The sequence below is a fragment of the Phocoena phocoena genome, chromosome 2 (assembly GCF_963924675.1).
Source record: "Phocoena phocoena chromosome 2, mPhoPho1.1, whole genome shotgun sequence".
Taxonomy (NCBI): domain Eukaryota; kingdom Metazoa; phylum Chordata; class Mammalia; order Artiodactyla; family Phocoenidae; genus Phocoena; species Phocoena phocoena.
The window spans coordinates 157,777,656-157,804,598 of record NC_089220.1 but is presented as its reverse complement, the minus strand read 5'-3'; the positions used below and the strand labels follow the sequence as shown (position 1 = coordinate 157,804,598).

At 38.0% G+C, this 26,943-nt stretch overlaps 1 protein-coding gene across 1 annotated transcript in view; it reads left to right on the top strand.

Annotated features, from left to right (window-relative positions):
- Window positions 1-232: 232 nt before the first annotated feature.
- Window positions 233-26,943, top strand: part of UPF2 (UPF2 regulator of nonsense mediated mRNA decay) — a 91,440-nt gene continuing 64,729 nt past the window's right edge. The window contains exons 1-4 of the mRNA XM_065871857.1: window positions 233-299; window positions 5,185-5,561; window positions 8,269-9,048; window positions 19,303-19,463. Of these exons, the coding sequence (XP_065727929.1) occupies window positions 5,203-5,561; window positions 8,269-9,048; window positions 19,303-19,463 (1,300 nt within the window). The 5' untranslated portion in view covers window positions 233-299; window positions 5,185-5,202. The remainder of the gene's footprint in view (window positions 300-5,184; window positions 5,562-8,268; window positions 9,049-19,302; window positions 19,464-26,943) is intronic.

Genomic DNA, 26,943 nt, shown 5'->3' with positions numbered 1-26,943 from the left:
TCCACCCCGGAGCTAAGCTAAGCGCGTGGGGATGCCGGCGGAAGGAAGCACCGGGCTGTTTTCGATCTGGCAATCGCACGGAAAGCTGCTTCCTTTCCACCTCCCTCCGCCCCGCCCCCACTCGCAGCCCGGCCGCGCTGGTGAGTGGCGGGCGGGAGGGCCGGCGGGTGGAGGGAGGAGGGGGAGCTGAGGGAAGGCGGGCCCTCGGCTGCGAGCTAGGTTGGGGGAGGGGAGGGGAGAGCCCGAGCGCTGGAGTTGGTGCTGGGAAACCCGGGGCTAATGTTGACAACAGGCTCGAGGTGAGTCCCGGGGAACCTCCTTCCCCTCCGCTCCAACGATCGGGAGGAAGCGGGGCTGGGGGGCACCGGCCTGGACTCGTACTCCCTGGGGGACCCAAGAGGCGCCTCCGCACCCCAGCGCTCCGGGGGTGGCGAGCAGGAGCCGGACCGCGGGTCCGGCGTCGTCCTCACACCCCTCTCCTCCGGAGGCTCCCATCAACGCGGGAGCCCCTGGCCCGGGGCAGGCAGGAGGTGCGGTTGAGGGGGTGCCTGCCCCACATGCCCGGGCCGGGCCTCGGGGCCGGAGGCGGGGAGCCCGCCGTGACGGGCTGCAGCCGTTTGGGGGTGTGGAGGAGAGCGAGGGGAGGTTGGGGAAAGCGCTCGGGGAGCCGGGAGGGAAGCGAGGGCGAGGAAGTGGGGAGGGTGTGTGTGTGGGAGGATGTGGAGCGGGGAGACTGGCCGGAGCGTGTCGGGCTCCGTCGGTGAGGGAGTGTGGGGTGCGAAGTTCGGGTTGGGGCAGGGATGGTGCGCGAAGGTGACCGTGGACCCGCGTGGGAAGGGGAGCTGTGGTGGGGAAGCGTGTCGGGCAGAGGCGTGTGGAGCAAGAGCAGGGGGTTGTGGGAGACGAGGGTGTAGGGGAAGGGGTTTGGGTGTATTGGGGCAGGCATTAGTGGGTGTACTTTGTTTTTTAGTCCCGTGGGCTGGTGATTCCTCACTTTGCCTTCATGCCGGGCCTCCTGGTCTTCTCTTGTTGGCCCTGTTGAAGTAACCGGACGATCGTGGGGTGTTTGGTCTCCAGGTTGGCCAAGCAGAGCCAGCTTTCAGGCTTGAGGGGACACTCTGGACCGAACCGTCAGTTCTCTTGCTCCCTTGGGGCTTGTACGCAGTGATGCCTCAGACCTGAGGAAAACTATTACTCGCATTGCTCCTTTAGCAGAGTTGTTCCGTGTTCATGAGGACTGTACAACTCCTCGAGAAAATCGTTTTTGAACTCTGGTGAAATTTGTAAAAGCTTTGAAAGAGTCCTTTATACTGAGGACGTTCTTTAAAGTCGAAGACTGGGAGGTAATGCCCCTGTGCGGTTCTGCCCTTAGAACATTTTGAATGAATAACCGAGAATGAAAAGAAAAAACAGCATTCTTTTACTCTGGAGTATTTTCAGAGCAGTCTCTTTGTGATTTCATACATCGTCCATATGGTAGTTTGCGAAGGAATATCTTTGAAAGGGAAACACCCCTTTCTCTGCACTCTCCCCGTACACGCCATTGCTAGTACCTGTTTTGCCAGTAAAGCAGTTTTTACTTTCTTCTGGAAGTTCAGAGTATATTTAGAAAACCAAAGAAAATATACAGCCCAAAGGCCAAGACACTATTTTGGGAGCTAGGAAGGTGGTTTTAAAGCATGGCTTCCTTTTAAGGACTGTGTGAATGTAATTATACTCAGTAAAATAGCTTGTAAGAGCTAATCATATCCAATTAAAAGGTCACTAATTTTTACCTTATTTTGAGATAGAATCTATTTAAAAGTTTTAGTTTTTATTTGAAAAACTTGTGAAACATTTTAGGTAAAATAGATGTTTATTAAAGCATGAGTTTATTAAAATAATTTAAAGAAATTCGAGCATTTCATTAAATATAAATTAACACAGTTCAGTTTTTGAAACTTGATGTGGTACAAATGCATACTGATCTGAATCATGTTGTTCGTATCTTTTATTTGTCTTTCTAAATCTTAGAGTCAGGGCGTATAGTGGAAAAGAGCACTGGACACAGAGTTTCAACCCAGCCACTAAACTAGTTGTGTAATCTAAGGCAGGTCACTCAACGTAAAGATTGAGAATTGGAGGAGGTAAAATCTAGTACTCCTAACTTGAAAAATCTCTCATTTTAGGATGAACTTTTCAGTGTTCTCTGTGAAAGAGAATAAACATTTGTTGAATGCCTTCCTCATGCTGCTACTGGTTTAGAAATTTAAGAAGTCTGTAATTCCAGAGAGGTAGCAATAGTTCCATTTTATTGATGAATAGACTCAGAGAAGTTACATTGGCCAGTTGCCATAGCTAGCAGTTTGCAGAGTTGGGATGCAAACTTAAAACTCTGACTTTAAAGCTCATATTAACTTTCACATATTGCATTGCTGCCTCTACATGAACCTTTAGATTTCCATCGTATTTTTTGTTCACTGAAATTTAGTTCCAAGTGTACTTTGGGTATATATTTGTAATACAGGGATGAAATGATTCAAAGGAGATACCACTCCCAAGACTTAAGGGTCTTACTGAGAATCTGTTTTGCCATGCTTTAGAGCAGAATTTTATTCATGAATGACTACTACAGTTTGATGTAGAAGGCACTTAAAAATCTGTTGAATAATTGAGTACTGTGGAGAGTCACAAAAGTCTGGGAGACTCTTGTGCTAATAAATGATGATCCTTTATGAATTTGTCAGATTCCGAGTGAATTTCTTAATGTTTTAACAGAACTTAATGTCTAATTTCATCTTCATAGATGAGATATCAATTATAAAATTTGATGCCATTCTTTTTTATATCCTGAGAACTACACTTCCTCGTATCAGCTGAAATGTTGCTGGTTGCTGCTTCACAACAAAATACAAATTCTGTATAAACATTATTATTATTTTTTGCATAGAATTACAAATATTCCTAAGTAAGATTATCTTGTTACCTAGGAATTACCTGTCCCCATATATTTTAGCAGAGAATATGCCAGAAGTTGAAACATCATGTGAAAACTGCATAGCCATTATCAGGGACTCTTTCTACTCTGAGATACGTAATTCTGATTTGTTGTAGTCAGTATCTGTTGTCAAGTTTTCCAGCTGACAGTTTCATATTCTAAAGGTTCTTCATAACTTGAGTTAAGAGTATGAGTTCAGATTCCAGTTCTGTCACTAGCTGTGGCGGCCTTGGTCAGGTTACCTGGTCAGGTCTCCATTTACTCATTTATAAAATAGGGAAAGTAATACCCACCTCATAAAGATTTTAGTATCAAATGAGATAATGTATGTAAAATGTTTACTCTGGTACCAGTGAGTAGTAGCTATTAGTATTCAATCTTTTGAAAGTTTGCTTGCTTTGGGGCAAAGGTGGTTATTTAATTGAAGCTGCATGAGAAATTGATAACTACACTTCCCAGATAATATAAATATTAACAGTATCTTACCACGTAAATATGTAGTTATGCTCTTATATATTTTAATGATTGTTTGAACAGGATTAACAGCCTTTTTTTGTTCAAGTTCTACCAATGGTGTTAACTAAAGCCTTTGGGTGTCATTGTCCAAAAAAAATGCATAGAACATGGAAGTGGAGGAGAATAAGAGTAAAAACAGAGAAAGGGAAAGGAAGAGGTGGCTGAGAGAAGGTACAGACTATGGCATGTGCCTCCAAAAATTACTGAAAGTGCTTCTGTTGGCTTAGATTGTCTTTCTGTGGTAATATTTTATTAGAGGGATGAAATAAATGCTTTGTGTCTATAAAATATTATTGCAAATGTTTGCTAACCTAGTTTTTATTGATGTAATTTAAAACCTATATTTGAAAATACTTAAAGAGTACTCTGTCTTTAGCTTGTAAAAAAAAAAACTAGGTAAAGTCATTCTATACTTCTTAAATGGAAAGTATTTTGATTATCTTGGGTACAACTTTCAGATGATTTAGGAATTAAAACATGAAGTACTGTCCATAAAAGAAATTATATGAGGACATTAAGTTCTAAGTAGAGATGTATTTTTAGAAAAGAAAATCATGAATTTTGATGGGGAATACATTTTTTGTTCCAGAGTTTATTTACAGTTAATTGTATGGAACCTGTACTATAGACCAGTGCTCTCCAAAAGAATCTTCTGTGATGATGAAAATGTTCTGTATCTGCACTGTCCGTACCCACTAGTAGAGTTGAGCACTTGAAATATGGATAGTGACTGGAGAACTGAATATCAAATTCTGTTTAATTTTAATTAATTTACAATGTAAGTAGCCACATGTGGCTAGTGCAGTGGTTTTCAACTGGTGGTGATTTTCCTCCCAGGGGACATTTGGAGATGTCCAGAGTAATTTTTGGTTTTTAAAACTGGGGAGATACTACTGGCATCTACTGGATAGAAGGCAGGGATGCTGCGTTTAAACTTTGTGCAGTGCACAGAATAGCATCTCCCTCCTCCCATCCAGAGAATTGTCTTGTCCAAGATGTCCTGAGGCTGAGAAATCCTGGGCTGGTGGCCCTTGTATTGGCCGATGTAGAAGAGAATATACAGTTTTTTTATAATCATTATTATGTTTATTTATAAACTAATTTTGACTAACACTAATAAAGAGATGAAAGGTCTAGTCCAGTTTGGGATAGTTAACAGTTTTTGTATTTGAAAGTTCGATAAGGTTAGAGCAATGAGGTGAAATTTATGAGTCTTCATAGGAGGCAAGAGCTCGTTTATGCTCCCACTTAGATACTTGTATTGAATATTGTATGAAGTAGTGTCACCAGCATTTCTTAATGGCTGTGAAGTGGGGGGGGGGGGTAAAACTGATTCAGAATGTTCTCAGTTACATACTGAAGTATTTATGATTAAATATGTTGTTTTGAAGTTGACAGTGGTTGAATCTAGGGAACGGTTACATGGAGTTCCTTATGTTGTGCTCTCCACTTCTGTTTGTGTTTGATTATTTCCTTAATAAAAAGTAAAAAAAAACATACTTAGACATAGGCATAACTAATAATGATAGAATATGGAATTTTATCACTGAAATAGTATTCGTTTTGCATGCATTTTATTTAATCTCTCACAATTGCCAAGTTGCATTAATATGTTCTGCTTAACAAAATAGTGTCACGTCACTAAAAAACGTCACTGCGTCTACAATGCTGACATTCTTTTACTCTTACAGATTGTCCTGGGTAACATAATGCCAGCTGAGCGTAAAAAGCCAGCAAGTATGGAAGAAAAAGAATCTTTACTAAACAGCAAGGAAAAAGACTGCAGTGAAAGGCGGCCAGTGAGCAGCAGGGAGAAACCAAAAGAGGAGATCAAGCTTACCGCCAAGAAGGAGGTTATTAAGGTCCCTGAAGATAAGAAGAAGAAACTGGAAGAAGATAAGAGAAAAAAAGAAGACAAGGAACGCAAGAAAAAAGAAGAAGAAAAGGTGAAGGCAGAGGAAGAATTAAAGAAAAAAGAGGAAGAAGAAAAAAAGAAGCATGAAGAAGAGAGAAAGAAGCAAGAAGAGCAGGCAAAACGTCAGCAGGAAGAAGAGGCTGCCCAGTTGAAGTAAGAACGTTTATTCTGACTATTGATGTGCAGGAATGGGAAGATTGGAATGTTTTGGAAAAACAGTGATTATTTGAAATAAAACTTCCAGGGTGCAGTTTCTTGAGAGTTGGGAGTATCTTAATTTACTTGTTCTGTTAGTTTTACTGACGAGCTGCATGCGTACAGTGCTTTCATTCTTTAAATTAAATAATAGTAATCTTTAATAAGTGTTTTTTGAGGTGTGGGGCAATCTGGGCTGTTTTTGTTTTTTAAAAAGGCTTTTTTTTTTTTTTTTTTTTTTTTCGGTACGCGGGCCTCTCACTGTTGTGGCCTCTCCCGCTGCGGAGCACAGGCTCCGGACGCACAGGCTCAGCGGCCATGGCTCACGGGTCCAGCCGCTCCGCGGCATGTGGGATCTTCCCGGACCGGGGCACGAACCTGTGTCCCCTGCATCGGCAGGCGGACTCTCAACCACTGCGCCACCAGGGAAGCCCAAAAAGGCTTTTTTTCATGGTACCTTATGCCATCTTTCTAAGTTGAAAATCTGTAGTTTGTTTGTTTCTTTTTGGCCGTGCCATGCGGCTTGCAGGATCTTAGTTCCCTGACCAGGGATCCAGCCCGGCCCCTGGCAGTGACAGTGCCAAGCCCTAACCACTGGGTTGCCAGGGAATTCCCGAAAATCTTTAGTTCTAAATGGCTGCTATTTGTTGAGTTCTTATTGTATGCCAGGCACTACGATTGTATCAGTACATGTCTTCAAGGCAGTCTAATGAAGTAAGCTCTGTGATCCTCATTTTACGGATTAATAAAATGAAGCTTCAGGAGGTTAAATGACTTGCCTAAGGTCACAGTAAGTAGTAGAACAGCTGGGATTTGAACCTATGCTGGGCTGACTTTAAAACTTTTGTCCTTAGGTACAATTCCATAATGCCTCCCATTCTTATCTTTATCTAAATCTACTTTTAACCATGTAAATCTGTGCAAGTGATATGATGAACTGGTGAAAAATGAGGTAGTCCTCATGGGAAGACTACCAGGATGTAGCAGAAATGACAGTTGTTGAATAGTGCATGAGCTCCTCCCTTCATATATATAATTTAAAAAGCTGTTTGCAAACATGAATTTTCATGAATCTCTAGAACAGCTCAGCTACCTGCTTTCTTACCAAAGCTCTTTTGTACCTCTGTTTTTAATGAGGAACTGGAGCCTTGGGTCTGAAAAGCAGTAGTAGTGACCTGTTTTGGAATATTCAGAACCATGATTCTTGAGAGTTTCTTGCTTATTTTCTATTTTAGTTTTAAAAAAACAATTCACAAGGATATTTAATTTCACCGTAAGTTTTGTTCTCTCACCCCTCCTATACAAAGAGCTTAAAAAAACAACAGCAACCAAAACCCCAACTTCTTACTGGGAAAAATTCAAGGGTGCAAAAAGTAGAATGAAATGATCTACCACCCCTCCCCATCTACGCAGCATCAACAATTCACATTTTTTTCCTTTGGAGTATTTTAAGGCATCACATTATTTCACCTGTAAATTTATAAATATAAATAAATACCTTGTGTGTGTGTGTGTGTGTGTGTGTGTGTGTGTGTGTGTGTGTATGTATGTATATATATATTCATTATATATCAAAGTGTTTCTCATAAAGATGGTAATGGAGTTCTTGAGTGCATACACGTAATGAGTTATGCTTTCTTAATGTGTACTCTCACTGCTAATCTTGCGTTTCTGTGTGGCTGGGAGGCTTCCAAGAGATACTCACATGTCCCTGTTCCCAGTGGTAGATGCAACTCTCTGTTAACATATTGTGGCTGTTAGTGGAAAAATCATAGAATTATAGGGTAGCTCAGGGATGGTTATCTCAGAAAGATGAAAATCTATTTTATTAGAAATTTATATTTTAAAGCTACATATTTTGGTATCTCAGAAACCTCAAAGTCAGATTGTCTCCACTCTCCCACTCCTGCCCAAGTTATTTTACTGCTTCTACAGTTTAAACATGTCCCATCTTTTTAGTGGAAACATAGGTAGATTTGTTTTTAATTATTCTTTTCAGGATACACTGAGTCTGTTAACCTTTTATTAAAGTGCTTTTATCCTATAGTTCTTCTGGTTCCTATACAAGCTTTCTTAATTACACTTGAATTTTAAGACCTAAACCTAGCAAGTACTTTTATTAATAAAGGTTTGTTTAATGTTGAAGTATGGAGAAATGGTACGTAACATCTCAAAACATTTTAATGCATTCTTTTATAATGTTTATTCTTTAATTAAAATATTCTTTGTGGACATTTTTTGTTTTTCTGTTTTCCCAATGCTTTTATTTGTTTTAGGTTATCTTTCTCAAACGTATTAGTTTTTTCATATTAAGCATCATGTGTTTTATCCATTTATTTATTTTTTTCAGCTTTATTGAGTTAGAGTTGACAAATAAAAGTGTTTTATCCATTTAGCTTGCCAGTTGGCAGAATGAGTTTTAATCTAGTTATTCAGAATCCTCCGCTCTGCCATTTTTGGTGTTATCAGAATGGGTTCTCATTATCTTAAGTCATTAATCAGATGTCTTTAGTAGTGAAAGGGCCTCTTGCATCTTTTGTTCCTCTTGGATTCTGTTGCTTTTCTGATCACCTTTTCATTGGCTTTCACTCTTATAGGATTCATCAGTGATGCTTCAAAATATACAGGGTATTTTACTTACATATTTGTTTGTTTTTTTATATAGAGAGAAAGAGGAATCCCTTCAGCTTCATCAGGAGGCTTGGGAACGACATCAGTTAAGGAAGGAACTTCGCAGCAGAAACCAAAATGCTCCAGACAACCGACCAGAGGAAAATTTCTTTAGCCGACTAGACTCAAGTTTGAAGAAAAATACTGCTTTTGTCAAGAAACTAAAAACAATTACGGAACAACAGAGAGACTCCTTGTCCCATGATTTTAATGGCCTAAATTTAAGCAAGTACATTGCAGAGGCTGTAGCTTCTATTGTGGAAGCAAAGCTAAAAATATCTGACGTGAATTGTGCTGTGCACTTATGCTCTCTCTTTCACCAGCGTTACGCCGACTTTGCCCCGTCACTTCTTCAGGTTTGGAAAAAACATTTTGAAGCAAGGAAAGAAGAGAAAACACCTAACATTACCAAGTTAAGAACTGATTTGCGTTTCATTGCAGAATTGACAATAGTTGGGATTTTCACTGACAAGGAAGGTCTTTCCGTAATCTATGAACAGCTAAAAAATATTATTAATGCTGATCGGGAATCCCATACCCATGTTTCTGTGGTGATTAGTTTTTGTCGACATTGTGGAGATGATATTGCTGGACTTGTACCAAGGAAAGTAAAGAGTGCTGCAGAGAAGTTTAATTTGAGTTTTCCTCCTAGTGAGATAATTAGTCCAGAGAAACAGCAACCTTTCCAGAATCTTTTAAAAGAATACTTTACGTCTTTGACCAAACACCTGAAAAGGGACCACAGGGAGCTACAGAATACTGAGAGACAAAACAGGTGATTTTCAAATGTTTCTCAGAAATGAGAATTTGTTTTGGAGCTCATACTTAAAAAATTTTAAAGTCTTCATGCCACTGAAAGAACTTTTGGAAAAGGGCTCATTGCAGGTGATTTCTTAACATTCCAGGAAAATTTCACAGTGTAACAATCTAAGTACTCATGTTTAAATGTGAGTCTTCGATAGATTTTGTTTCTGATTTTGAAAGAAATCCGGCAAGTATGTGGTGATTTTTACTTTGTGGATCTGTTTTCTTCCTGTGATTTAAAAAACTCCTTAATGTTGAGGGATAAGTTTTCTTTTTCTCTCACTTTAACTTATCTGCTATTTTTCTGTGTGTTTCGCTGTTCCCTCTCTATAACAGGTTTGCTTTCATTGTTTTGTATTTTAAGTTTATTGATGTCACTGTTGATACTTGCTTTTTAAGAAAACAAGTCATTCATTATCAGTGATATTTTAGATTAGAAATTTGGAAAATAGTGTACCAAAGTAGCTGTGAAAAAATTATTCAAGTGCAACTATGCATTTATGGGAGTCTTTCTCCTGGGGACATCCATTCAAAATTCTAAAGGAATGTGTGTGTCTGATTTAGGCCACCTTTGACAGTTACAAGATACTGTAGACTACTGTGTAGCATTTGCACCTAGAAGGCATCAACAAGCTAGAAGTAGATGTAGTTGGTGGGTATTAGGTCAACTTTATGGAGGGTTGGATTTGGAGGAGGGCTGAAGGGGTACAGAAAGGAGGCAACAGCAGTAGCCTTTGGTTGGATACTCTACAACTATTTAAAGTGCATGTCGGGGGGAGAACACTTATTCCTATAAGCCTGTAGTTGGAGAGGACTGACTGGTTTAAGTAGTTACCACTAGAAGGTGATTGACTCAGCCAGAAAAGACTGCAATAGTGTATGCCGGTAGTTCAGTTAGGTCAGGGGTAAGATAGGTGCAGAGACTATATGGAAAAATCCTTGGTGGCTGAAGATCACTAAGAGGTGAGAATTTAAGATGGCAGCGGTGCTCCTTAATGTTTCTTAAAAAAAAGCATCCTCGTTTTTTTGCTTTTGAATAGCAAGGACTGGTTTTTTAAAATAATTTATTTATTTATTTATGGCTGTGTTGGGTCTTCGTTGCTGCGCACGGGCTTTCTCTAATTGCGGCGAGCAGGGGCTACTCTTTGTTGTGGTGCGTGGGCTTCTCATTGTGGTGGCTTCTCTCTTTTTTTTTTTTTTTTTTTTTGCGGTACTTGGGCCTCTCACTGTTGTGGCCTCCCCCGTTGCGGAGCACAGGCTCCGGACACGCAGGCTCAGTGGCCATGGCTCATGGGCCCAGCCGCTCCGCGGCATATGGGATCTTCCCAGACGGGGGCACGAACCCGTGTCCCCTGCATCGGCAGGCGGACTCTCAACCACTGCGCCACCAGGGAAGCCCCGTTTCTTTTTTAAAATTTATTTATTTTTGGCTGTGGCTTTTTCTAGTTGTGGCGAGTGGGGGCTACTCTTCGTTGCAGTGCGCAGTCTTCTCATTGCCATGGCTTCTCTTGTTGTGGAGCACAGGCTCTAGGCACGTGGGCTTCAGTAGTTGTGGCACATGGGCTCAGTAGTTGTGGCACGCGGGCTCTAGAGTGCAGGTTCAGTAGTTGTGGAGCATGGGCTTAGTTGCACCGCGGCATATGGGATCTTCTTGGACCCGGGGTCGAACCTTTGTCCCCTGCATTGGCAGGCGGATTTGAACCACTGCGCCACCAGGGAAGCCCCAAAGTTTTTTTGTTTTTTTTTCTTTCTTTTTTTCCCCAAGTTTTCTACTCTTTTTCCATTTCTCGTGTGTCGTACCTAATACATCACAGCTGATTTTGAAAGTATGTTTTGATTACTTTTTATTGGCTACTTTAAGGCTTTTGTGTGTGTGTTTTTGATTGGCCTCACAGAAGCTTATAGGGTAGAGAGTCTGTAATTATTTAATCTGGTCATCCTTCCAATGCAAAATGGAATCCATTTTATAGATTATCTGACATAAATTATCCTTCTGAAAACTTCTCGAGCTCAGTGCTCTGAGCCATTCCACTGTTGGACATACCTATTTGCTAGGAATTCAAGCTGATGTTTAATGCCCTATGTAATGGTTCCCTTTGATTTACTTCTTTTTTCTGATACAGACGGAATAAAGCTACTCAAAGTGGGGGGTCCATGAACTGTTTACCTGTTCACAATGAATTAACGCTGAGAAACTGAGACTAACCATTTAGACATTTTGATAGCAATTCTCCATTGCCATGATATTGTCACTGTGTTTTATAGCTGTGCTGTGATTGGAAAGAAAATTATTCCTTTATGGCAGATAGTTTGAGAAGCACTGGCATGTGACATGTCTCTTCTTTTACACCAGGATGTCTCAAATATTTGCAGACTGCCAAGATGTTTCCCTTTCATCTTCTCCAGGCTAAATACCTCTGGTTCCCTCAGTATGCTACATGATTTCCAGACACTTCACTATCCTTAGGACGTTTGTTTTGGATGCCTTCTTATCTACTTGTGACCTACAATTCCATTAGTTTTTATAGCTGCCTTGTCAGTCTTGACTTTCTGTTACACCTAAAGACTAATTTCTCAGAGGAACTGCTGCCCAGCCAGTTCTTCACATCGAACTAGTGAAATAATTTTTTTATACCTAATACAGACTTACCTCTTTGAAACTTTATTTAGATACTTTTGGCATATTATGTTAGCCTAATGATAATCGATGATGATGGGGTGTGTGTGTGTTTGTGTGTGTGTGTGTGTGTGTGTGTGTTTGCTGCACTGCGCGGCTTGTGGGATCTTACTTCCCCAACAAGGAATTGAACCCAGGCCACGGCAGTGAAAACACTGAGTTCTAACCACTGGATCTCCAGGGAAGTCCCAATGATGTGTATATTATTAATTGTACTTATGCATTGGTCACATTTAGATTAGATAAGGAGACCTTTTTTTGTTATTAAAGTCACGCAAGAAAATTTTGAACAGGATCTTGTGTTGAGAGCACAGCTTTATGGCCTTTTCCTAGAAACTTACTCATTTTAATACAGAACTATTAACTATGGTTGGTTATTAGAGGAGGTTATTTACTAAGTGTAAATTGACCTTAGCATGGTAGCAGTTATTTTATCGCAGGGACTGTCCAATTAGATGGTAGCATTGGACTGGGGGAATGTGAGAATCTTAATCACAATGTAGAAAATAATTGGCATATAGCTTAATAAGTCACTCGTGCCTTAGGATAGCTTCAACTTGAGCAGCCTCTGTAGTGAGAATTTAAATGCCTGACTGAGCAAAGAAGACATGAGGAATTGGTTAGTGCAGAGTCCCTACTTGGCCTAATGTTAGTCTCCTTACTTCTAACAGGGTACGTTACAGTTAAAATGACCAGTTTCCAAAAGCTTCTTGCTCCCAATCATTGTCCAGTAGGTGTTTTGAAGTTTTTCTGTATCATAGGAATAAATCATAGGCAATCGTTTTTTCCCAGTAAGATTTCTCTTAGGCATGATAATGCTAGAAATCTAAGTGCCAAACTAGTGAGTATTTAATGCTCGTACATAGTTGAAATACTTTAAGCCTTTATTCAATAACTCATAATGATGGTTTTAAAAAAGTGACTATATTTTCAGTCTATGGATTATAAATGCTCTTGGTCATTTTAACTAACTTGGGAGATGGCACTGTGCTTAGGGGTTGTGAAGTGTTAGTCTGTACTCATTAAAGTCTTTACTTAAAAATTGATTTAACCAATTAAAAAAATAGAGTAATAAAATCTCTGGTGTTTTCTTAAAAACACTGTAATGAATGAATGAAGACGGTGACTGAATAAGACCTATCGAATCTCAGCTATTATCTCAGCTGATAGATTTTAGATAGCTACTTCTGTTTCTAGCCCCCTGAGGGATTTACAGTTGTCAGCTAGCAATACAATTGACCCTAGCGTTGGGTGAATTCTAATAAATTTGAATTTATAAGCTTTTCATACTTTAAGTACAAATCTTATTTTTAAAATGCATTTGGTTAAGTGATTGATCTGGGGAATTAATATTTACACATTTAAAAGATCATTTAGTAATATTTGCCAATTTAGAATTAATAGCTTTACTTCTTGCTAAGTTTTGTTTTTTATGTTCAGTGCTCTTTATACTTGAAATGCTTTGTACTTTGAGATATTATTCTCATTAAGGTAACATAATCTAGTATTTTTTTGGCATTTAATAAAAATTGGGTAAATAAATGATTTAATTTTATTAGCTGTAACTTGATGTTAATTATGTAACAGTTCATTCTAGCAGTATAGTGAAATCATGAATTCAGATATTAAGTCAGAATTCTTGCTTGAATAATTCTCAAGTGTCTTAATTTCTTTTTTTTTCCTTATTAATTGGTGGGAGTGGGGGTATGTTTCTCTTTTCAGTACTGGTGAATTATGACCTTCATGATTGCATGCTCAGTCCAACAGCAGTAAATGATTTAAAGTTTAGTAAGGAAGAAAAATGTAGGTAGAATGTAGGCTTTTCCCGTGTTAATAAAACCAGGGAGGTTTCTTTTTTTTTTTTGAATTTATTTTTTTATACAGCAGGTTCTTATTAGTTATCCATTTTATACATATTAATGTATATATGTCAATCCCAGTCTCCCAATTCATCACCCGCCCTCGCCAGAGGTTTCTTTTATTATTGCAAATTCATGAGGCATTACTTTAACAGTGTTGAAATCTGAAAACACATCAACCTGAAATTAAATAGTGTTGCTTTTACCTTTCACATTCTTTCCAGATAAGTTGTGCCTTGCCTTGTTTAATAAATTGTGTAGTAATGTTTAAGCACTATTAAAATGTTATATCACTGTGCTTTAGACTTACAGAGGCTTTAACAATTTTATAAGTGCTTCAAAATTATTAGCTCCTTCCAGATAATTTCTAATTCTGAGTCAAAGACTTTGACATAGTTGGTTAATAAATCTTTGGGTACAGTTATGCTTAACTATTGCTCTAGTCTCTTTTCATATAAGATTGTACAACATCTGTAACCAAATTCTAAAATGAAACCACAAGAAAATTTAAGTTCTCATGAGAATTTGATAGAGCGCTAAAGGAGATGAAAAGTGAAACCTAGTAGTTTTTCATGGGTCTGCTTCATGGTTATTTTTTCAAGATTTGGCCATGTGTTCTATGTTGTTTTGCATGACTGCATAAGAACAAAGCTAAAATGGATTTTCTGTGGTCTTTTCAAGATTTTTTTCTTTTTTAACTTGGCTAATAGAAGATCAAAATAATACTTGGCCTTGAAGTTCTTGCTTTTTCTACAGTGAGCTCTGGCATTCTTTTTTTTCATGAAAATACTGTTTTACATTGACATAGTGCATCAGATGTATGATTTCAATTGATCCTCACAGTACCCTTGAAAGAAGTACCTGTATTTTGAAGGTGATAGATCCGATTTAGGGATTAAAGAGCTTGCCCAATGTGACTTGGATAGCAAATGATAGAATCAGGTTCTTTCCTACCTTTTCATTCTGTATTTTTCACATCTTCCATAGTACTCATTTTCATCTGCATTTAGTACTTATTTTTTTATTATTATTTTTAATGTTATATATTTTTTAAATTAATTATTTATTTTTGTCTGCATTTGGGTCTTTGTTGCTGTGCGTGGACTTTCTCTAGTTGTGGCAAGCAGGGGCTACTCTTTTTTGTTTTTTTTGTTTTTCTGTTTGTGGCTGTGTTGGGTCTTCGTTGCTGTGCGCGGGCTTTCTTTAGTTGCGGTGAGCGGGGGCTACTCTTGGTTGTGGTGCGTGGGCCTCTCATTACGGTGGCTTCTCTTGTTGCGGAGCACAAGCTCTAGGTGCGCAGGCTTCAGTAGTTGTGGCCCGTGGCTCAGTAGTTGTGGCTTGTGGGCTCTAGAGCTCAGGCTCAGTAGTTGTGGCGCATGGACTTAGTTGCTCTGTGGCATGTGGAATCTTCCCATACCAGGGCTTGAACCTGTGTCCCTTGCATTGGCAGGCAGATTCTTAACCACTGCGCCACCAGGGAAGTCCTAGTACTTATTTTTAAGGTGTCTAGTAAACTCATTAGCTACTCAGGACTTACAAAGTCAAATCCAAACAAAAGAAGGACCCAAAAGAGAATATAAAACAAGAACCTCAATGTGGGAAAGCTTGCCTTTGATATGCATTTGAGAGACATCCTAATTCAAAATAAGGTACCAAGTGGATAATTTAAATTTTATTTGAGAGGCAGTATAATCCAGTAGTTATGAGAATGGACTTTGGAGCCAGACTGCTTGGGTTCAAGTTTTAGATGTCATTTACTCATTCTGTAACTTTGGGCAAGTTACCTCACATCTCTGTGCTTTGGTTTTCTCTTCTGTAAAATGGGATAACAATAGCACTCTACCTCTGAGGTACATGTGAGCAATGCAGTGAACTCATATGTGTAAAAGCATTTAATAACAATATCTGGCACATTGTAAGTATTCAATAAATGTTAGTTCACCATTAATAGTATATTGCCTGCTCAATCCTTCAGAAAGGTTTTTGAATGAGAATTTCTCTTTGTGCCTTTTTATGATTTTGAAAATTTGTATGTTAAACTTCTTAAACTTTCATGGGTTATTTTAAAAATTCATTTTTAAAAACAATACAAAACAACAGAATAAACACTATACAAAATAAAAGAAATAGCAAGAAAGTCAGGCAGTAACAATAAAAATGAAAAAAATGGAAAAAAAGAAAACCGAATGTCTCAGTACTGGAATTTTTTGAGGCATCTGTGGCTTTTCTTATTTATGAGAGATAATGCTAGATTCCAGAATGGACTATTTGAAATTTTCTGTCAGTCTTACAATATTAAGTTAAATTAATATTAAATATAAAAAACACTCCAGAAATCAAGGATTGATGTACCTTAGGGGGTCCTCCCAGATAGTGATATCTCATATTTTGGGTGAAGGAAGTCTACTTTCTTATTTGGTCTACTTTCTTATTTTTTTTATTACAGTGAATAAGACTTGGAATTAGTTTTGTTTTCATTGCTTACTTTTCATATCTTTATGGTACTATTTCCTCCCTATTGTTCAGTGATACTAGGAGAGAGAATGAACTTGTTTATAATATATTTAACAGTGATACTTAGTTATCTCCAGTTATGACAGGAATTGGCAAACTATGGCCTGCAGGCCAGATTAGGCCCACCACTCGTTTTTGTACAGCTGGTGAGCTAAGAATGGTCTTTACTTTTTTACATGGTTCAAAAAAATCAAAAGAACATTTTGTGAAATAGTAAAACTATGTGATGTTCATACTTCAGTGTCCATAAATAAAGTTTTATTGGAACATAGTCACACTCATTTGTTTACATATTGTCTGTGGCTGCTTTTGTGCTATATCAGCAGAGTTGAGTAGTCGCAACAAAGACCATATGGTCTGCAAAGCTTAAAATAATTATTATCTGGCGCTTTGCAGTAAAAGTTTGCTGACCTCTGGTTTATGACAATCTCAGAATAATGGCTTCAAAGCAGCTTTGTGTAATAGATGTGTTTCTGAAGAGATTGTAATTAAAGTGATATGCTATGAATCATATCTTTAACTTGATTTTGCTTAGTGATATATTCCCATGGAATTTACATAAGAAATTTTGGTGAGATTTATACTGATGTACAGAAAAGGTACTCTGGTCAAAGGTGCTGTGTATATTTAGTTCCCTCATACAGGTCTAAAATTTAATCAAACTGAAAAACTTCCATATGGACTTCATAAACTTATAAAAACTGACTTATATAGTACATTAACTAGAAACTGTTTCATTTAAATTTCATTAGAACCTCTAAATGACAGGAATTTTGAATTTTCAGGTACCTGTGATGGGTTCTTTCTTTGCTTGAAGTCTATAGTCTTATTACATGCTATAGGATTTGTCAGATGTTTAGGAAATGTATATTAAATAAATGGTCAAGGAAAAAATACATATGACTATATAAGTTTTGTGTATAACAGAACTCTTCTAATGCCATTTCATTGGTATCCTGTACTGCTTTCTGAGTGCGTGGTATAAGATTCGATTAGAAAACCAGTCAACCAAAATCTAACCGCCCTCCCCACTATTCTCATTAGACAATAACCTAAACACGTATAAATTACGTAGTTAGGTAAATTAGTACTGTTAAAAGTTTAATCGTGGAATTGAGGTTTTGGGAGGACGAAGAATATCTCTGAAGCTTCAAAGTTTTAACTGGTTCCAGGAGAAATGGAAAGGAACTGAATGCATACAAAGGGACCCCTCATAGAATTCAGTCACTTTTAATTTACCCATGCAAAGTCCCAGGCAAAAGTTTGAAAGTGAAGTTGATACTGGAAAAAAGAATTCATTTTCTGTTCTGATGAAATAGTCACCACCTTGCTACAGCTTGTATGTCATAAATCCTTAGTGAATATTGTATAACCTAAACTGGGTGTATGTTCTTCAGATGACCAGAATGTCAACTTATTAGAGAAATAAAGTTCCAGGTTCATGGTATTTCGAGATATTTTCCAATTCCATTTCAAGCTGAAATAATTTTGCATCTTAGTTGTCATTAGAGGTTTTGAAATCCCTTGGAACTATTATCCCTTTTAACATAATTTGTTTCTGAATAAACTCAAGTTTTTATTAATTAACATTTTTCCTAATAATTGTAGAACATTTTAGAGTAGCCTGCCTTTGAGTATTATTTATTCAAATTATTTAATTTTAATGGCTTTTTTAACTTCAAAAATGACATGACTTCTAATTAAAAGTTCTAACAAGCTCATTTAAAGTATTGCCAGTCATTTCTTTCATGGCTTGAATATTTTTAAATGCTTGGGTTTTTGCTTTAAAAAAATTCATTCATAAAACTTACTGAAAGAAACTTTGTTTTTGCCTGTAAAGTTAGTCTGAAATATATGTTTGAAGAGAGAAAGAAACTTCCTTAATGACAGTGTTGTTAGAGGAATACTTTTTAGCCTGGATTATTATGGTTAAACTATCTTGGCATTTTACTTATCTATTTGTAGAACGATATTGTCTGATATGTATTTAAATCACAAGAAAATGAGTGAAAAATTCTCACTTTAGATCCTAATAGGCCAGATTTGGGGAAAAAAAGAATTGGATTTAATGAATAATAATTGATCTTTGTATTGATCTATCTTGTGCTTGTAAATGGGAACTACTATTCCTAAAAATAGAAAATGTTGATATTTGGAATATTGTAGCATTTAAACAAAAGTTTCTGTGGATAAGAATGGGATAAGATGGGAAACTTCGGAAATTGTTCCAAATAAGCAGGGATAAATAAGTGTAGGGATGGATTTTCTACTTCATTTTCTATAACTTTTAAGGAGATAACACACACAAAACTCTCATTTTCTTCACTGTTCATAAGGAAACTCAAGGAATAAAAAATACTTTTAAATATTACTTTTGAAAATGACTTAATTTACAATTTATAATTGATGTTTGAAATCCATATTAAGGTTTATAAATTTCAGATGTTACACTACTACATAAATATTTAGTTGTAGAAAAATTGGGTCCAGCTATAGACATTTCAACCATCTAAACTACTACAGTAAAATTTTTACTTTATACAATTTGAAAATTTTCATTAGTTTTACATTTCTAATTATGGGTGGCTTATTAGTGAACTGTTTGCAGAGTGCAGGAGTACTTGTGTCCTCTGCTCCTCAGGGCGGCCTGGCCTTGATTAAGTGGGTTTGCTCAATTAATATTTGTTAAATGGATAAATAACGAGTGCTTGCACAGTAGCTTGAGAATTGACTACATGGAAGATGTAGGCTTTTTCAAGATAATCTCGAATCAAATCATTGTGAAAGTTTAAAGGTACTGATTCTTTCTATAACATGCTGTTTTTGAAAACCAACTTGTATGTCTGATGAGAATATGGCTGTAACAAAATACTAAAAATTAGTGGTATACTGTTGAATTTTATATTTCTGCAAGCATAATTGTTAATCACACTTCATGTTTTCTGAAGAACCAATGTGAAATTTAATTGTTTAAAAAACTTTAATTGTTTAGGTGAATTTGCTGTACAAGTTTTAATTTCAGATACGTCATGAAAGTTAAGTATTAAAAATAAGTTGTTAAAGAAGATTGTGTTAATAAGCTTGTGTGATAAAGTCAAATTTTATGGAACATTCCCAGTGTAATAATACATGATCCCATCTATTTTGATAAGATTATTTCATCATTTGTTTATAGGCGTATTCTACATTCTAAAGGAGAGCTGAGCGAAGATAGACATAAACAGTATGAGGAATTTGCTATGTCTTATCAGAAGCTGCTGGCAAATTCTCAATCCTTAGCAGACCTTTTGGATGAAAATATGCCAGATCTTCCTCAAGACAAACCAACACCAGAAGGTAAGATATCCTTAAAAACAAACATTGTGATTTTTTTTAGTAGACAATAATCACTTATATCTTTAGTCTTCTCAGATGTGTAATATTTAAAATGGATGTTTTGAAAAGTCTTTAAAATTTTTTAAATGAAGAAGTAGTATTAAGACCTAATAAGAACATTGAAAATCCACTTGAAATGCTTCTCTGAATGGAAAAGGCTTTGCACTTAGAGAATAATAATTAATTCATATGATACGATGAATTTCTTCAGGTTCTTTTCTTTTTTGCGGTATGCGGGCCTCTCACTGTTGTGGCCTCTCCCGTTGTGGGGCACAGGCTCTGGACGCGCAGGCTCAGCGGCCATGGCTCACTGGCCTAGCTGCTCCGCAGCATGTGGGATCTTCCCGGACCGGGGCGTGGACCCGTGTCCCCCGCATCGGCAGGCGGACTCTCAACCACTGCGCCACCAGGGAAGCCCTCTTTTCTTTTTTAATAATAAATTTACTTATTTAATTTTTGGCTGTGTTGGGTCTTCGTTGCTGTGCATGGGCTTTCTCTAGTTGCAGTGAGCAGGGGCTACTCTTCATTGTGGTGCGTAGGCTTCTCATCGTGTTGGCTTCTCTTGTTGTGGAGCACGGGCTCTAGGTGCGCAGCCTTCAGTAGTTGCAGTGCATGGACTAAGTAGTTGTGGCTCACAGGCCCTAGAGCACAGGCTCAGTAGTTGTGGTGCACGAGCTTAGTTGCTCCACGGCATGTGGGATCTTCCCGGATTAGGTCTCGAACCTGAGTCCCCTGCATTGGCAGGGGGATTCTTAACCACTGCCCCACCAGGGAAGTCCCTTCAGGTTCTTTTGTAATAGATATCCTTAGATTGTGTCTAACAGGGGCCTGTCTTAAACCATACTTGGAAAGATTTACTTTATTTCTTGGATAGGTAATAAAGTGAATTGGACATTTGCGATACTAATATTTCTGTGCTTATTTTTATTTGTAATTTAGTTTTTTGTTTTTTTTTTAAGGCTGAGATTCTACTTTATTTTACTTATTTATTTTTAACATCTTTATTTGAGTATAATTGCTTTACAATGGTGTGTTAGTTTCTGCTTTATAACAGAGTGAATCAGTTATACATATACATATGTTCCCATATCTCTTCCCTCTTGCGTCTCCGTCCCTCCCACTCTCCCTATCCCACCCCTCTAGGTGGTCACAAAGCACCGAGCTGATCTCCCTGTGCTATGCGGCTACTTCCCACTAGCTATCTATTTTACGTTTGGTAGTGTATATATGTCCATGCCACTCTCTCACTTTGTCACAGCTTACCCTTCCCCCTCCCCATATCTTCAAGTCCATTCTCTAGTAGGTCTGTGTCTTTATTCCCATCTTATCCCTAGGTTCTTCATGACATTTTTTTTCCCCTTAGATTCCATATATATATGTGTTAGTATACGGTATTTGTCTTTCTCTTTCTGACTTACTTCACTCTGTATGACAGACTCTAGGTCCATCCACCTCACTACAAATAACTCAATTTCGTTTCTTTTTATGGCTGAGTAATATTCTATTGTATATATGTGCAACATCTTCTTTATCCATTCATCCGATGATGGACACTTAGGTTGCTTCCATCTCCTGGCTATTGTAAATAGAGCTGCAATGAACATTTTGGTACATGACTCTTTTAGAATTATGGTTTTCTCAGGGTATATGCCCAGTAGTGGGATGGCTGGGTCATATGGTAGTTCTATTTGTAGTTTTCTAAGGAACCTCCATACTGTTCTCCATAGTGGCTGTACCAATTCACATTCCCACCAGCAGTGCAAGAGTGTTCCCTTTTCTCCACACCCTCTCCAGCATTTATTGTTTCTAGATTTTTTGATGATGACCATTCTGACTGGTGTGAGATGATAATCTCATTGTAGTTTTGATTTGCATTTCTCTAATGATTAATGATGTTGAGCATTCTTTCATGTGTTTGTTGGCAATCTGTATATCTTCTTTGGAGAAATGTCTATTTAGGTCTTCTGCCCATTTTTGGATTGAGTTGTTTGTTTTTTTGTTATTGAGCTGCATGAGCTGCTTGTAAATTTTGGAGATTAATCCTTTGTCAGTTGCTTCATTTACAAATATTGTCTCCCATTCTGAGGGTTGTCTTTTGGTCTTGTTTATGGTTTCCTTTGCTGTGCAAAAGCTTTGAAATTTCATTAGGTCCCATTTGTTTATTTTTGTTTTTAATTTCCATTTCTCTAGGAGGTGGGTCAAAAAGGATCTTGCTGTGATTTATGTCATAGAGTGTTCTGCCTATGTTTTCCTCTAAGAGTTTGATAGTTTCTGGCCTTACATTTAGGTCTTTGATCCATTTTGAGCTTATTTTTGTGTATGGTGTTAGGGAGTGATCTAATTTCTTATAAGTGATCTTAATCACTTATTGAAGAGGCTGTCCTTTCTCCACTGTACATTCCTGCCTCCTTTATCAAAGATAAGGTGACCATATGTGCGTGGGTTTATCTCTGGCCTTTCTGTCATGTTCCATTGATCTATATTTCTGTTTATGTGCCAGTACCATACTGTCTTGATTACTGTAGCTTTGTAGTATAGTCTGAAGTCAGGGCGCCTGATTCCTCCAGCTCCGTTTTTCATTCTCAAGATTGCTTTGGCTATTCGGGGTCTTTTGTGTTTCCATACAAATTGTGACATTTTTGTTCTAGTTCAGTGAAAAATGCCATTGGTAGTTTGATAGGGATTGCATTGAATCTGTAGATTGCTTTGGGTAGTAGAGTCATTTTCACAATGTTGATTCTTCCAATCCAAGAACATGGTATATCTCTCCATCTCTTCATATCATCGTTAATTTCTTTCATCAGTGTCTTATAATTTTTTGCATACAGGTCTTTTCTCATTAGGTAGGTTTATTCCTAGATATTTTATTCTTTTTGTTGCAATGGTAAATGGGAGAGTTTTCTTAATTTCACTTTCAGATTTTTCACTATTAGTGTATAGGAATGCAAGAGATTTCTGTGCATTAATTTTGTATCCTGCTACTTTACCAAATTCATTGATTAGCTCTAGTAGTTTTCTGGTAGCATCTTTAGGATTCTCTATGTATACTATCATGTCATTGGCAAACAGTGACAGCTTTACTTCTTCTTTTCCGATTTGGATTCCTTTTTTTCCCTTTTCTTCTCTGATTGCTGTTGCTAAAACTTCCAAAACTATGTTGAATAAGAGTGGCTTCCCTGGTGGCGCAGTGGATGAGAGTCCGCCTGCCGATGCAGGGGACACAGTTTCGTGTCCCAGTCTGCGAAGATCCCACGTGGCGCGGAGCGGCTGGGCCTGTGAGCCATGGCCGCTGAGCCTGCGCGTCTGGAGCCTGTGCTCTGCAACGGGAGAGGCCGCAACAGTGAGAGGCCCGCGTACCGCAAAAAAAAAACAAAAAAAAAAAGAAGAGTGCTGAGAGTGGGCAACCTTGTCTCGTTCCTGATCTTAGTGGAAGTTGTTTCAGTTTTTCACCATTGAGGATGATGTTGGCTGTGGGTTTGTCATATATGGCCTTTATTATGTTGAGGAAAGTTCCCTCTCTGCCTGCTTTCTGCAGAGTTTTTATCATAAATCGGTGTTGAATTTTGTCGAAAGCTTTCTCTGCATCTATTGAGCTGACCATATGGTTTTTCTCCTTCACTTTGTTAATATGGTTTATCACGTTGATTGATTTGTGTATATTGAAGAATCCTTGCATTCCTGGAATAAACCCCACTTGATCATGGTGTATGATCCTTTTCATGTGCTGTTGGATTCTGTTTGCTAGTATTTTGTTGAGGATTTTTGCATCTATGTTCATCAGTGATATTGGCCTGTAGTTTTCTTTCTTTGTGACATCTTTGTCTGGTTTTGGTATCAGGGTGATGGTGGCCTCGTAGAATGAGTTTGGGAGTGTTCCTCCGTCTGCTATATTTTGGAAGAGTTTGAGAAGGATAGGTGTTAGCTCTTCTCTAAATGTTTGATAGAATTCGCCTGTGAAGCCATCTGGTCTTGGGCTTTTGTTTGTTGGAAGATTTTTAATCACAGTTTCAATTTCAGTGCTTGTGATTGGTCTGTTCATATTTTCTATTTCTTTCTGATTCAGTCTTGGCAGGTTGTGCTTTTCTAAGAATTTGTCCATTTCTTCCAGATTGTCCATTTTGTTGGCATAGAGTTGCTTGTAGTAATCTCTCATGATCTTTTGTATTTCTGCAGTGTCAGTTGTTACTTCTCCTTTTTCATTTCTAATTCTATTGATTTGAGTCTTCTCCCTTTTTTTCTTGATGAGTCTGGCTAATGGTTTATCAATTTTGTTTATCTTCTCAAAGAACCAGCTTTTAGTTTTATTGATCTTTGCTATCGTTTCCTTCATTTCTTTTTCATTTATTTCTGATCTGATCTTTATGATTCCTTTCCTTCTGCTAACTTTGGGGTTTTTTGGTTCTTCTTTCTCTAATTGCTTTAGGTGCAAGGTTAGGTTATTTATTCGAGATGTTTCCTGTTTCTTAAGGTAGGATTGTATTGCTATAAACTTCCCTCTTCGAATTGCTTTTGCTGCATCCCATAGGTTTTGGGTTGTCGTGTCTCCATTGTCATTTGTTTCTAGGTATTTTTTGATTTCCTCTTTGATTTCTTCAGTGATCACTTCATTATTAAGTAGGGTATTGTTTAGCCTCCATGTGTTTGTATTTTTTACAGATCTTTTCCTGTAATTGATATCTAGTCTCATAGTGTTGTGGTCGGAAAAGATACTTGATACAATTTCAATTTTCTTAAATTTTCCAAGGCTTGATTTGTGACCCAAGGTATGATCTATCCTGGAGAATGTTCCATGAGCACTTGAGAAAAATGGGTATTCTGTTGTTTTTGGATGGAATGTCCTATAAGTATCAATTAAGTGCATCTTGTTTAATGTATCATTTAAAGCTTGTGTTTCCTTATTTATTTTCATTTTGGATGATCTGTCCATTGGTGAAAGTGGGGTGTTAAAGTCCCCTACTATGAATGTGTTACTGTTGATTTCCCCTTTTATGGCTATTAGTATTTGCCTTATGTATTGAGGTGCTCCTATGTTGGTTGCATAAATATTTACAATTGTTATATTTTCTTCTTGGATTGATCCCTTAATCATTATGTAGTGTCCTTCTTTGTCTCTTGTAATAGTCTTTATTTTAAAGTCTATTTTGTCTAATATGAGAATTGCTACTCCAGCTTTCTTTTGATTTCCATGGAATATCTTTTTCCGTCCCTTCACTTTCAGTCTGTATGTGTCCCTAGGTCTGAAGTGGGTCTCTTGTAGACAGCATATATATGGGTCTTGTTTTTGTATCCGTTCACCCAGTCTGTGTCTTTTGGTGGGAGCATTAAACCATTTACATTTAAGGTAATTATCGGTATGTATGTTACTGTTCCCATTTTCTTAATTGTTTTGGGTTTGTTATTGTAGGTCTTTTCCTTCTCTTGTGTTTCTTGCCTAGAGAAGTTCCTCTAACATTTGTTGTAAAGCTGGTTTGGTGGTGCTAAACTCTCTCAGCTTTTCCTTGTCTGTAAAGGTTTTAATTTCTCCATCAAATCTGAACGAGATCCTTGCTGGGTAGAGTAATCTTGGTTGTAGGTTTTTCTTCTTCACTTTAAATATGTCCTGCCGGTCCCTTCTGGCTTGCAGAATTTCTGCTGAAAGATCAGCTGTTAACCTTATGGTGATTCCCTTGTGTGTTATTTTTCCCTTGCTGCTTATAATATGTTTTCTTTGTATTTAATTTTTGATTGACTAATATGTGTCTTGGCGTGTTTCTTCTTGGATTTATCCTGTATGGGACTCTCTGTGCTTCCTGGACTTGATTAACTATTTCCTTTCCCATATTAGGGAAGTTTTCAACTACAATCTCTTCAAATATTTTCTCAGTCCCTTTCTTTTTCTCTTCTTCTTCTGGGACCCCTGTAATTCAAATGTTGGTGCCTTTAATGTTGTCCCAGAGGTCTCTGAGACTGTCCTCAGTTCTTTTCATTCTTTTTTCTTTATTCTGCTCTGCAGTAGTTGTTTCCACTATTTTATCTTTCAGGTCACTTATCCGTTCTTCAGCCTCAGTTATTCTGCTATTGATCCCTTTTAGAGTATTTTTAATTTTATTTATTGTGTTGTTTATCGTTGCTTGTTTCCTCTTTAGTACTTCTAGGTCCTTGTTAAATGTTTCTTGCATTTTCTCTATTCTATTTCCAAGATTTTGGATCATCTTTACTATCATTATTCTGAATTCTTTTTCAGGTAGACTGCCTATTTCCTCTTCATTTGTTAGGTCTGGTGCGTTTTTATCTTGCTCCTTTATCTGCTGTGTGTTTTCTGTCTTCTCATTTTGCTTATCTTACTGTGTTTGGGGTCTCCTTTTTGCAGGCTGCAGGTTCTTAGTTCCCATTGTTTTTGGTGTCTGACCCCAGTCGCTATGGTTGGTTTAGTGGGTTGTGTAGGCTTCCTGGTGGAGGGAACTAGTGCCTGTGTTCTGGTGGATGAGGCTGGATCTTGTCTTTCTGTTGGGCAGGTCCACGTCTGGTGGTGTGTTTTGGGGTGTCTGTGGCCTCATGATTTTAGGCAGCCTCTGTGCTAATGGGTGGGGTTGTGTTCTTGTCTGCTAGTTGTTTGGCATAGGATGTCCAGCACTGTAGCTTGCTGGACATTGAGTGGAGCTGGGTGTTGGTGTTGAGATGGAGATCTCTGGGAGATTTTCACCGTTTGATATTACGTGGCGCTGAGAGGTCTCTTGTGGACCAGTGTCCTGAAGTTGGCTCTCCCACGTTAGAGGCACAGCACTGACTCCTGGTTGCAGCACCAAGAGCGTTTCATCCACATGCCTGCTAGTGTTGGAGGGTCTCCTGCAGAGGTGGGGGGTGGCTGTGGCTCACCGTGGGGACTAGGACACTGGCAGCAGAAGTTCTGGGAGGTACTTGTTGGTGTGAGCCATCCCAGAGTCTGCCATTAGCCCCACCAAAGAGCCCAGGTAGGCTCCAGTGTTGGGTTGCCTCAGGCCAAACAACCAAGGTAATTTAGTTGTTTTGAATGGTATATTATATTAAATTGTTACTTAGAACTAAAGCCTAGTTTGCAGTTTTATAAAATAAATTGTTTATCATTTTGTAAGATGAGTTACTTTCCATATTATTTCTAAGGTGTTTTAGACTTCCTTTTTGTTAAGGCTCCTAATATACTATTCTAACATATCACAAAAACTACTTGAAAAATTACTTTCGGTAGATAAATGTTAATACATTATTAATCTTAAAACTATCTGAAAATCCTATTTACTTAAAAATCTAAGAGTGAAATATTTGTAAAGTGTCCTTTTATAATACAAGAAGGTGTTTTATATTTTACATCCTCAATAAGAAAATACCCGTTGTATACTGTGAATACGTTTATGGTCCTTCCTTGGTATCTGCAGGGGATTGGTTCCAGGACCTCCAACGATGCTCAAGTCCCTCATATAAAATG